We start from the raw sequence: 13,227 nt of genomic DNA, 5'->3' as shown, positions 1-13,227 counted from the left end.
ATTGATGCTAACTGTAGCGTTAGCATCAACAAAACTGAATCTGGATGATGTGATAAGTTTACCACGCGGCTCTGAAGCAAACTCATACTTACTTCCCTGTGGTCCGAAAAACTTCACTACAAATTCATTGAGTCCGCTAAGGATGGTGACTTCGTGCTTGCTTTCGATGCTGAAGGGATAGTTAAGGAAAGTCACGTGACAACAACAAACGCAACAAACAAAACAGAAAAAATGGTTGGACACAAACAGAATCACATCACATGCTTTCTCTTCACTCAACAACCATTCTTTTTGCACACACTTTACGAACGAACATGAGTCTGGTCACCGGTCAATCTGCCTGTTTTCATGTGGGTGTGATTGACAGGTGAATTAGCCAATCAGGGACATCAATCAGACAAAAATAAGTAAAACAAATATCACAGGTGGCTGAAAAACATGGCAGATTTCTACAGAATCAATGAGTGAAGCTCTAAACTCTGTTAATCTGAGGTGAGATAAATGGATCATGGATTTTATTTGTAAATCAGAAATGACCAATGAGCTGGAAAAACTAATCTGATTGGACGATTATGTTTGATCAGGAAAGAGGACGTGGGGACCAGACTGATATCAAACTGTATAAAAAAATAGAGAGAGATATGAGTCTGGATTTGTCTTCATATTAGTACAATTTCAGTGGCTGCAGTAAACATGAGCCGCTGCAGTTATATTTAGGTAATGTTGTTCCATACCTATAATGTACCAGTCAGAGGTCTCGTGTACCCTTTAGTCTACTTATAGACTTTATGAATTCTTCAGTTTAAAGTAAATTTGAAATAGCAACAAAGGTTTCTGTACAACTGTTCACTAGATCCTACTTCTTACAATAGTTGTTCCTCTAAAACTGGTCAAAACAATTCTCTTTGAACAAGGATCAAATCAGACAGTTTGATCTTTACTGAATCGTTTTCAAATGGTCTGATTGTGATAGTTTGTGAATTTTGTTCCTTGACAATAATATAAAGACCAAATGATAAAATATATATTAAAAAAGAGGTTTTAAAAATATTTTGGGTTGTAAATAACATTGTATTTTATGATGTCCCTATTAACAATTAGGTGTGGAATATACAGTCTTTTCTTTAACAACAAAATTAAATCAAGTTTGAAATGTTTAGTGAAAGGACCACGTTCATAAATCTACACATGTGACAATTCTAGACGTCGCCGTGTGGTCCGGGAGCAGCTGGCCTGTCAGTATCCCATTAGCAGCGTCCCGGCCTCTAAAGGGTTAAATCAAACTGCAGGTTATTTTAAGCTCTGGTTGAGTTTCCAAAGAGTCGACTCGAATCCCGGCTTCAGCCTGGAAATGTGTCAGTGACAACAGCACATACGAGTCTCTGAAGTCAACACACAAAGTGCCTCACATCCACCAGAACAATGACAGCTCCGCGAGGCATTCAAGGACTTCTAGAAAACCTCGTTATGTCGAACACTGCAGCGCACAGGCCTGCCCTTCATGTAAGGACAACAGGGCACCTACGCAGCAATGGAGAACACACCAGTGTGTGTGACAGAGAGATGAGCGGAGAGAGAAACGGAGAGAAAGAGAGAAAAAGACAGAGAGAAAGAGAGAGAAAGAGAACTCACAGGTCTGCTCTTCATATAAGGACAACAGGGCACCTACGCAGCCAATGGAGAATGCACCAGTGTGTGTGACAGAGAGATGAGCGGAGAGAGAAACAGAGAGAAAGAAAGAGAGAGCAAGACAGAGAGAGACAGAAAACGACAGAGAGCAAGAGAGAGCTCACAGGTCTGCTCTCCATGTAAGGACAACAGGGCACCTATGCAGCCAATGGAGAACACACCAGTGTGTGTGACAGAGAGAAACAGAGAGAGAAACAGAGAAAGTGAGAGAGAGAGAGAGAGAGAGAAAACAACAGAGAGAAAGAGAGAACTCACAGGTCTGCTCTTCATGCAAGAACAACAGGGCACCTACGCAGCCAATGGAGAAGGCACCAGTGAGTGTGACAAAGAGATGAGCAGAGAGAGAAATGGAGAGAAAGAGAGGGAAAGAGAGAGAGTGAGACAGAAAGCAAGAGACAGAAAGCAAGAGAGAGAAAGAGAAATCACAGGTCTGCTCTTCATGTAGAAGAGGGAGAAAGTGAGAGAGGACAGAGACAAGGGAGGGAGAGAAAGAGTGAGAGAGAGAAAGAGGGAGAGAGAGGGGAGGGAGAGAAAGAGCGAGAAAGAGAGAGAGAAATGAAATATGGATGAAAAAGAGGGGTAGAGAGAGGAGAAAGAAAAACAGAAACAGATAGCAAGAGAGTGACAGAACAGAGAGAGAAAGAGTGTGTGAGCAAGGGAGAGGGAGAGAGAGGACAGAGAGAGAAAGAGTGAGATAGAGGGGGTAAAAGAGAGAGGAGAGAGAAAAAGTGAGAGAAAGAAAAACAGAGCAAAAGAGAAAGTGACAAAACAGAGAGAGAAAGAGTGTGTGTGAGAGAGAGGGAGAGAGAGAGGAAAAGAGAGCAGGAACACAAGGAGGGGGAAGGGAGAGTATGTCCAGATCCAGGCGGAGAGGGGGAGACAGGACAGAGCTGTAGATGTGATGCTGTAAGTTTCTAAAGAAGATTAGGTCAGAGTTCTATGGTAGAATTACATTTGACAGCTGCAATAAAAATATGTGTGAATATCACAGCCCTGACTCGACCAAACGAGCGACTCTGGCAAAGACGACGCCATTTTATTATGACTATATTATAACTGTTACCTAGCAACCACGCTGTAAACAATGACCAAAACTCAGCTAATTTACACAGTGGAGGAAGGAGACCAAGTAAAAGGAGTAAATAAAATACATTTTAACAGAGGGGGAAAGAGAAAGAGGGGGAGAGAGATAGAGAAAGACAGGGAAGGAGGAAGGGAGAGAGAGAGAAAGAGTGGAGGGAAAGAGAGTAAGAGGGGAGAGAGCGAAAGAGAGAGAGAAAGAGGGGAGAGAGAAAGGGGAGACAGAGAAAGAAGGGAGATAGAGAGAAAGAAGGGAGAGAGAGGGAAAGAGAGAGAGAGAAAACGGGAAGAGAGAAAGGAGAGAAAGAGGGGAGAGACAAAAAGAGACACAGAGAGAAAGAGGGGAGAGAGAGAGAAAGAAACAAAGAAAGAGGGGCAAGAGAGAGAGAGAAAGATGGGAGAGAGAGACAAAAAGAAATGGGGGAGAAGGAGAACGGAGAGAGAGCGAGAGAGGGGGTGGGATAAAGGGGGGAAGAGAAAGAAAGAGGGGAGAGAGAGAGAAATAGGGGAGAGAGAGAAAGAGGGGGGGCAAGAGAAAGAATGTGGAGAGAGAGAAAGAGGGGAGAGAGCAAAAGCAAATGTTGTTGGTTCCAGTGGTGTTGGCGTTGCTGTAAATCACTGCGGCCTCAGTGTGGTCATGTGAGAGGAGCTCAGATAGCAGCGTGTGACTCTGTGCATTCTGTTCACCTCATATTCATCTACCTCATATGAGTCTAAACCGCTCAAACACCTGCCCACAAAATGGCGTCGATAAAGTCTCAAAGTCCAACACCTCAATACAGTACGGTCACATGACAACGCAACATTCTTTCAGTCAAAGGCGACATTTTGAGGACTTTTCACTATTCAAAAGACAGTATTTTTGTTTTGAATCGTCAGTTGCTACGGAAACAGAGCGGGGACTTTGTAAGGCTGATGATGTTTTGTTTACCCACATCACAGGTGCAGCTAGCGGTGTGTTTTGGCAACCGAGATTTAGCCAAGGTGTTGTGGTTAGCTGCAGTAACACTGTGAAATAGGGCCACAAAGTTTATAACAACTGAATCAAAACTGGAGTTGGTGCAAGTTATGAAGTACAAATATTCAGATCACCCGGGCCTGGTCCTGTTGTATTCTCGCTGGGGCTGTGCGATGAGTTTTTCCCCTCGTATTCATCGATTCTGATACGATTTTCTTTCATTTTACTGAAAACAAAGACTTTAGGTACAGAGAGCAGGTGTTAAAATCACTGTAGTTTATATTTCGTGTTGACAGAACCAATAATCGTAAAGTTTGGAACGTGTTTGTACAGTACATTAATCCTAAAACACACAGAAGCTGAAGTTCTTTATATCGCTGAAGTAAATATAGACGATAAATGATAACATTGAAACTAATTTATGCCACTGACACGACACAAGAGCAGATTTAAACCACAAAAACTATTCTAAATTTACAATATTGTTAAAAAAATCATGAGCTGTAATAAATAAACAGAAGAATGAAACACTTTAGTTCTTCGTTTGCAGCTGTAATGAGTCGTAGAAGTTATTAATTCACACTTTTAGGGCTTAAATTTTATCATAAAGCCAAAAAACAACCAAACATTTCACAGTAGTGCAAAGAAAAAGTCCACATGATAAATATTGACCCAAAAATATATTGTTCCAGCTTTCAAATACTAAACGATAAGTCGATATAGTTTCAGTCATAAATGGTCAGAAAGTGTTTGGCTCTTCTTATCGTTATAATCCAAGTTACACAAAGCAAACAGAGGAGAGAAAGAGGAGAAGAGGAGCAGACACTCGCGCAGAGGCAGAGGGAAGGAGACGCTGGACTTTTGGTCAAATTGTGCAGATTTAAATCAAAACTTGTGACGAGAGGAGACATAAAGAGACTGTATTCCTGACTCAGAGTGTTCACACAAACACGAGAGCGCTCATTCCTCTTCAGACGCTCACGCTGCCTCGGGATTGGCTGGAGACCTGTCCATTAAAACGTGCTCGTCTTTTAGTTTTAAAGGTCCTGTATTACTCAAAAATGACTCTTGTGTGTTTTAAGACCTGTTATAATGTTGTTATCTCATCAAAAACACACCTGGAGTTATGTTTTGTTTCATTCACACATGTTTGAGTAACTTTATTATTAGTCTGTCTACGTCTCCAAAGCTCAAAATGCTCTGTTCCACCTTGTGATGTCATGAAGTGGTTGGGTCTGTAGATGGAAAATAGCAGGAGCTAAATCTGGTACAAATCATCTCTTCTTTTGTAAGATTAATGAATTTGTACATGGTCCCGGACAAGTTAAACAGATAAACAAAGACAGAAAGAAAGAAAGAAAGAAAGAAAGACAGAAATAAAGACAGAGAGAAATAAATAAAGAAAGACAGAAAAAGAAAGAAAGAATAAAGAAAGACAAAGAAATAAAGAAAGACAGAAATAAAGACAGACAGACACACAGAAAGAAAGAAAAACAAAGAAAGACACAAAAAATAAAGAAATAATTAAAGAAAGAAAGAAAGAAATAAAAGACAGAAAGGAATAAAGAAATAAAGACAGAAAGAAAAGAAAGAAAGAATGACAGAAATAAATAAATAAAGAAAAGAAATAAAGAAAGACAGTAATCAAAGACAGAGAGAAATAAAGAAAGACAGAAAAAGAAAGAATAAAGAAAGACAAAGAAATAATGACAGAAATAAAGACAGACACAGAAAGAAAGAAAAACAAAGACAGAAAGAAATAAAGAAATAATTAAAGAAAAAGAAATAAAAGACAGAAAGAAAGACAGATAGACAGAAAGAAAAATAAATAAATAAATAAAGACAGACAGAAATAAAGAAAGACAGAAAGGAATAAAGAAAGAAAGACAGACAGACACAGACAGGAAAGAAAAGAAAGACAGATAGAAATAAAAGAAATATAGAAAGACAAAAAGAAAGAAAGAAAGAAAGATAGAAAGAAACTTAACAGCTCCTTTTCCATTTTGTTCAGTAGAGAGTTTCAATTCCCAGGACTAATCCTCCAGATGATTCTAGTGAAGGTGTGTGGCGTTTGAAAACGCAGTGGCCCACTTCCTGTATCACCACATGATGACATCACAAGGTGGAACAGAGCGTTTTCTGTTCGAGAGAAGAACTCAGCCTAAATATGCAGGATTTGTGTGTTAAACGTGTGTAAATGAAACAAAACACAACTCCAGATCTGTTTGTGATGAGGAAACAACATTATAACACAGATCAGAGAACAGTGTAACACGTCCCTTTAAATCCTGGCCTTATGTTGTACTTCTAGTTAAAGGGACAATGTTGTTTTTCCTGATGAGCAGCTGCTTGGTTTGAGACACAGACTCGTAGATACAAAAGTGAGATATAGGTCTGTTTCTGCACACTTTACTCCTGTGTCTTTGCGTGTCCATCCCCCACCTTGGATTAGAATGGGATACATTATAATCTGTAGATCGCATCAGGTCACTGTCCTGTAGCACGGATAATCTGATGAACTGCCCTCTGTCACAGAAGACGACAGCGGGGAGTCCAGAAAAAATAAGACCAATATAACAAATACAACAGAAGAGCAGTATAGCACTTAAGCCTCCCAAGTACCACCAGAACTAAACCAGGTCTAAACGTGAAACAAAATCATCCTGTATCTGCGCTGAATAATGAACGACGCGCCTCTTAACCCGGGCAAGACTCAAGTTTAAAGCAGGAATTAGAAGTGACAGATTTATAGCGTTGGTAAACAAATTAAAACTAATTTGTATAGCTGTATTCGCAAAACACTACACCTCAACTTAGGTAGTACAGCAAAACCAAACTGCTCATCTCCATCACGCCCCGTACGTATAAAACAAAAACATTCTTCTGTGGGATTCTTGAATTAGTTCCTTTCAAACCCCTGAAATGTTAACACTCCATGTGCTAAATCTTAATACAAAATAAATAAAAAACGAAATACTGCAATGACAATATATATTTTTTTTTACTTTTCAACGCTTGCATAAAAGGTTACATAAATATGGCTGTTATAAAACGAAGCAAAATTGCAACTGAAGACTTTATAAACGCCTAAAAGAATCCTACAGACACATTTTCAGAAGCGCAGTCCTCCAGGGCAGCAATCAAAATCACTATTTGAATGGACGAAGTGAGCGAATCACAAAGGCTGCAGTTTGTGGAGTGCCCCAATTTCCTCCACAAACTACAAAATATTCTACGTAAAAACTGCTGTCACTGCCGTTTAGATCTGTACAAGCTTGTTCTGAAATGTCCCTGTGTCAGATGCGCTTCCTGTGTCTCTTTGGGGTCTTATTCTGCATAAAAAGTGCTAACCCTGTAGTTTAAATCTATACAAACATTTATATTCAGTTTTTGTCAACTCTCCTGATTACATTTAAAATCTGAACTTAGAACAGAATCCCATTATAAAAACATAAATCGCAAAACAAAACCAACAAAAAACAAAAAAACAACTCACAATTAACATCTTTCTCAAATTGCTCAGCCCTACAGTCCATAGAGACAGCAGAAAGTGCCAGGGATGCACCGATCCAGCTTTTTCAATACCGATTTCGATACTTTGGCTTCACGAATCTGCTGATATCACCTGATACTTGATGCAGAGACAGCATTGATTTGCTTTAAACAAAAATACAATAAAACAAAACTGATCCAAATTATTTATGTAGGTGTTATTCATCTCTGAAGTAATTACAACTTTATGTAAATAACCCCACAAAAAAAAAAAGATAGATATATTATATTTTATATTCAAATTCTCAAAGTATCCCCTCTTTGCTTTGCTGTTTAACTTCTTTTCTTTGCTACATAATTCCATTCATATCTTACTTCATATATTTGAGGTCTTCTGTGTGTATATGAAATGTATGTTCTGATTTGTTTGTATTGTGGTTCTAATGTCTTTGTCATTCTGTAAAATACTTTGAATTACTTTGTGTAAGTATTGTGCTTTACAAATAAACTTGCCTGGCCCTGCTTTGCCCAACACGATATTGGCTGAATCGATATTTGGAAACCGATATCCGATCCAGCAAATTTTCTCAGATTGGTGCATCCCTAGAAAAAGCAGTTGAATATTACTAAAGCCTGGGGCAGACTGTGGCTCGTGTGGTCTCCGGCCTAAAATGCACTTAAAGGTTGAATAACATGCAGTAAATGGCACTCGCCTGTGGTCCAGACGACACTCGGGCCACAATCCCCGTCCAACCCGATATCTCAAAATATCTCCACTGACCAACAGCTAAATATGGAGTTTAAATACTGTACAAAGCGAACAAATGAAAGCACAGTATTATGACTGCGTCCACCGAGAGACTGCTGCGTTATTCCAGGAGAAGAAGAAAGAGAAGGAAGGAAATGGTGAGATGTACTTTTGTCAACAACATGATTTAGCGTCCTAAACAGCCAATGAAATGATATATATATATAAAAAAATGTGTTTAAATGATTTTTGTATAGGGGGTAACTTTTGAGAAGAAAAAAAGAACAGCTACAAGTATGGAATAAAAATAGTTTATATTAGGGAAAGAAATAAGTCAGAATGAATGGGTTTAAATTTAGCAAAATAAACAATAAAATAAAATAAATACAATACAAATATAATAAAAAATAATAAATAAATAAAAATAAATAAATAATTGAAAGAAAAAAAATCTTAAAAAAAATAAAAATGTGTTAGCCAATTTGTTGTAACATTCCAATTTACAACTTTCCTCCTTCATAACACCAAAGACACTTACTATTTACAGCTGAAATGACTAATTATCAGATTTCTTTAGATAATACTCTAAATTATGACAATTAAATAGAAACATAAAGTTGATTAAAAGTGATCTACGCTTCAGCCCGTGGTGCGCAGTGAAAACAGAGGTGTCTGGTGAGTGGACGACAGGGCAGAGGATGACATCACTGGTGTAGGCTGCGTTAGCTTAGCGGTTAGCGCACGCGAAGGCGGTGCAGGGTTTGGATTGGACATGAATCACAACATATGCACCGATTAAAGAGATGTCATTTTATTTATAGACCTTTAAATAGTAAACAACCTGCCCCACTGGATTAGAGCAACACACAGACGGCAACCAGGTAAAACAGACCTGCCACGATAACACATTTTACACTGTGATTCACTGATGAAGAAAACAGAGATGATAAATGATGATACTGGAACTAATTTATGATATAATGATCCTAAAGTACTAGACAAAAAAATCTATTAAGACGCATAAATAAATAAATATCAAAAAGACACACTTACGTAGTTAGTTTGTGTCTATTTTCAGTCGTAGAAGTTATTTATTCAACCCTCTACAGCTAAAATCTTATCGTACAACATAAAAAACACAAAAAACTTCCGACTAACACAAAGAAAAAGTACCACAATAAACACTGAGCCCTTAAAAGTATTGTTCCATCTTTCATATATCGAACGAAAAGTCATGACAGGCCTAGTAAAACTAAACAAGGATTTAAAATTAGAGATGCACCGATCCAGGATTTTCAGTTCTGGTACCGATATATCGCTACTCGCTGATAGCCGATATTAACAGATACCAGTGTAGGGACGAAAAATGACACTTATTTCCTAAAAACACAGTGAACTTATTACACAAGCGATCCAATTGTGTTATGTAACCGTTTATTATCCTTCACATCTCTATTAAACAGCTTCATATGAATAAAATTTCCAATATTATGAGTCTGAGTTCTAGGCCAAAATCATCTGATAACATATTATTAAAGGCCCAACCAGAATATCGGCTGAATCAATATTATGAAACCGATACTCGATCCAGCAAATTTTCCTGAATCTGTGCCAATTTATGCTTCCAGTGTTGGTGATTCCCTATTTGAAATCAAGTTTAAAACACATGTAATCACAAAATCTCTGCTTAATTAATATTTGTTTACAATATTTGCCAAAGAAAATCAAGAGCATTTTATGATCTTAAAGTCCTGAAGTACAAGGTTTGCACTTTTTGAACAGAGTAAAAGCCCCGGGGACGATGTTTTGTTCCTCTATAATTGCTGCCCATTCAAAAAGTGATTCTGATTAATCATTTAGCGCAACACAAAGGGGGCATTTGAGGTTAAAGTGTTTTTTTAGCGTAGACAAAGGAGCTGGTGGGAGTGGGGTTAAAGTAAAACGGCAGCTTGTTAAATATGCGGACATCACACTGTTAACAGCAGCAGAAGCCGGTCACAAAACAAAAACAACACGTCTTAGTTTGAGACTTCATGAAGGAAGCCATTTTGGTTTCTTTTAAGCGGCCCCGAATCATGTATGAAACTAGCATCAACGTGAAATCAAAACATGTGCAGATGAAAGGCAGGAAGTATCACATCTGTCGCCACGTCGTCCGAGAAACTAACTGCCTTTTTTTTCCCAAAACGACAAAGCAAGAATAGAAGGATCGGCAAAAATATAGACGCAAAACTACAGCTAAAACTGCAATAGAGATACGAGTGAAATATGATTAATGAAACTAGCGCGTCATGAATAACTGGGTGTGTTAAGACCATTAGCTCATCACAACATGCTACAGAACAGTGTGACTTTCTATGGAGCTCATGCACTTTCCAGTATGCAAACAAAACAAACAGAACAAGTCTCCAACAGTTACTAACACACGGGATTAGAACACGCTCATTCCTGAAGTAAACCTGGCAACAATTAACAAGTAACAAGTAAATAAGGGTAGAGTTTAGGTTTGAACAAGGCTCAGGCTGCTAATGTTAATATAAGTTTGAATACAGGTTTATTTCTATGGTACATTTAAAACAACTTGTGCTGACCAAAGTGCTTCACATAAAAGTCAACAAAAAAACATTTATTTAGATGACACAATATGTAGGATAAGAGCAATAAAACACCAAGATATCCTGTGTAGCTAGTATTAAATAATATTACTTCATAGTGGACTCAGTGGACCCCATGTTAAAAGAAACGACGCATTTAAGAGGGGAAAGATTATAGACAGAAATTATACATAACTAGTGTGAATAGGACACTGGACATAATGGGTTTGCTGTGAAACAACGTTTATGGATAAAATAAGCAATTTCAAATGGTATAATTTCAAAACATATCGGCCATAGATTAGTCTGGTTTCTAAAGAATATGTATAAGTATCTTCTTAAAAAAAAACAAAAAAAAACTGGTTGATCATTAATGCACATACCTGTCACGAAAACACATTTTTAAGTGACATATATCGCTAAAACTAATTTATGCCACTGACACAAAAACTCAAGGCAGATTTAAACCACCATTTAAACCTCCCCACTATTGCAACAAAATATGCACACTATAAATACAGGGCCCCAAAACATATTGTTCCAAGTATCATATATATCGATATAGTAAATACAGATATTATAGAGAAAAAAATGTGGGTATACTTAATTTATTAAGTTTGTATTTGACATTATTTGCATCATACCAAAGAGTTGATAATGATTATTTTTCTTAATTTTTTTACTATTTGTCTGAGCAAACCCATGCATAAAATAATGATAATTTTGTAAATATTATACATAAAATGCACAAAAATTTATAAAATTACATATAATTTGCTCAAAACCCACAGATCTCCTAAAAACACTTCAAATACATCCACAAAGTTCATAAAAATAAAACGTTATATATTCTCTGTAATGCATAAAAGCTGCAAAAGCTTGACTTACTTCTTTTAAATTAATCTAATAATCAGTTCGTCTCGTTACTTGTAAAAAAAAACCATATGGCTCTTTCTAACTTTTATTTGGTTTGAAATGGGCCAGTGTGGCTCTTTAGCTGTTAAAACTCACAGACTTCTGTATTAGATGAATATGACACTGTGACTCAGAGCAAATGAAGGATTTCCGTGTTGTTTTGTGTGTAAGTTCCTACAGATGTGACTTTAAACACATAAAGGATCTGCGATGTATATGTGCCTATTGTCTCTGTATTCATTCTCATCATTCACACCGCGGAGGAGGTGAGGCCTTAGCAACCTGTGTAAACAAACAAAAAAATGTATTCTCCGCAAGACCACCATCTTTAGTCAGTGCCTGTCACTTCCTCCTTTTTCTTACATAAACAAAGTATCTCTATGCACTGCCAACCATGCAGCTGAGTAACGTGGATGGCAAAACACGATAATACTGACAATAAATATCCTTGGGTTTCAGAGGAAGGAACATTAGCACGGGCGTATTAACGGAAAGTATAACACAAAAAAAAACATCTATTGAATGTTCCAGGTCAATCAGTGAAGTACTCAATTTTGTTATATAGGTAAAAGTACAGATATAGAGGTAAAAAGTTACTCAAGTAAAAGTATCACATGACAAAATCTACTTTAAATCTAAAAGCATTTAAGTATTTGTTCAAAAATGTACTTTAAGAGTCAAAAATAAAAGTATTTCACACGTGTTGTTCATTTGTTAAAGTGTAAATCTAGTGTTAGATTTTAAAATGATTCATATTTTGGTCAACAACAACAATATGAATCAGTTTCTTCATTTTTATCATGAATTTTGTGGATTTATTTTTGTTTTGCTCAAAGCCGAAACTTGAAGTCGAAAACTTTAGTCAACAACATGGTAAAAGTAACTCCTTAAATCATGTGAAAAGTACTTTTTACTTTTCAATCCTGTTCAAAAATGTAGTGCAGCAGAAAGTAGAAACACTGCTCTCAAATGTAGTGAAGTAAAAGTAAAAAGTACCCACTGTAAAATAAGTAAAAAGTAAAATACAGATACTTAAAAAATTCTCCTTAACTATTTGTACTTTGTTACGTTTCACCACTGACGCCAATAAAACAGGAAAAAAAAACACAGCTATATTTAACTATGTAACCTTTCTGGAGTCATTTGCTTGTGTCCATGGAGATATTATTGCTTTGCCCAGAAGGTGTAGCAGTAAAAGTATCTTCCTATTCATTATTCACTTACAGGTGTTTTTATTGCCTTGAAAAACGTGCTGACTTTACACTACAAAGATGTGACCTGTAACCCGACCTGCCGCCGTCACCGATTTGTTTCAATGGAGAGAAGGCGGATGGGTTTAATGCCGAGCTGGGGAACATTCTAGAAAAATCCGTACACCGCTATGAAGACAAGCAGGTAGCGGACCTTCCACCAGAAAAAATACATTCAGCTTATAACTATCGAGGGATTTACAGCGTCACATTACACAGAATTGACTCTTGTGAGCTTTAAGTCATGTTATAATGTTGTTTCCTCCTCAAAAACAGACCTGAAGTCGTGTTTTTGTTTCATTCACATATGTTTGAGTAACTATACTAACTTTACTATTAGTCAAAATGCTCTGTTCCACCTTGTGATGTCATGAAGTGGTAGTTTTCAAGTTCCAGAGCTGAAATCTTGAGCATTTAGAGCTTTGTAGATGTAGACAGCCCATAGCAAACCATTCTTCCTCAAACATGTGTGAATGAAACAAAACACAACTCCATGCATGA

The 13,227-nt window shown here is 37.2% G+C and overlaps 1 protein-coding gene across 1 annotated transcript in view; it reads right to left on the bottom strand.

Annotated features, from left to right (window-relative positions):
- Positions 1-13,227, bottom strand: part of ube2h (ubiquitin-conjugating enzyme E2H (UBC8 homolog, yeast)) — a 45,866-nt gene that overhangs the window by 16,082 nt on the left and 16,557 nt on the right. Inside the window, exon 2 of the mRNA XM_033975996.2 lies at positions 93-169. Within this exon, the coding sequence (XP_033831887.1) occupies positions 93-169 (77 nt within the window). The remainder of the gene's footprint in view (positions 1-92; positions 170-13,227) is intronic.

Source organism: Periophthalmus magnuspinnatus, chromosome 12 (assembly GCF_009829125.3).
Source record: "Periophthalmus magnuspinnatus isolate fPerMag1 chromosome 12, fPerMag1.2.pri, whole genome shotgun sequence".
Lineage (NCBI taxonomy): Eukaryota > Metazoa > Chordata > Actinopteri > Gobiiformes > Gobiidae > Periophthalmus > Periophthalmus magnuspinnatus.
This window is presented reverse-complemented; position numbering and strand designations above follow the sequence as displayed.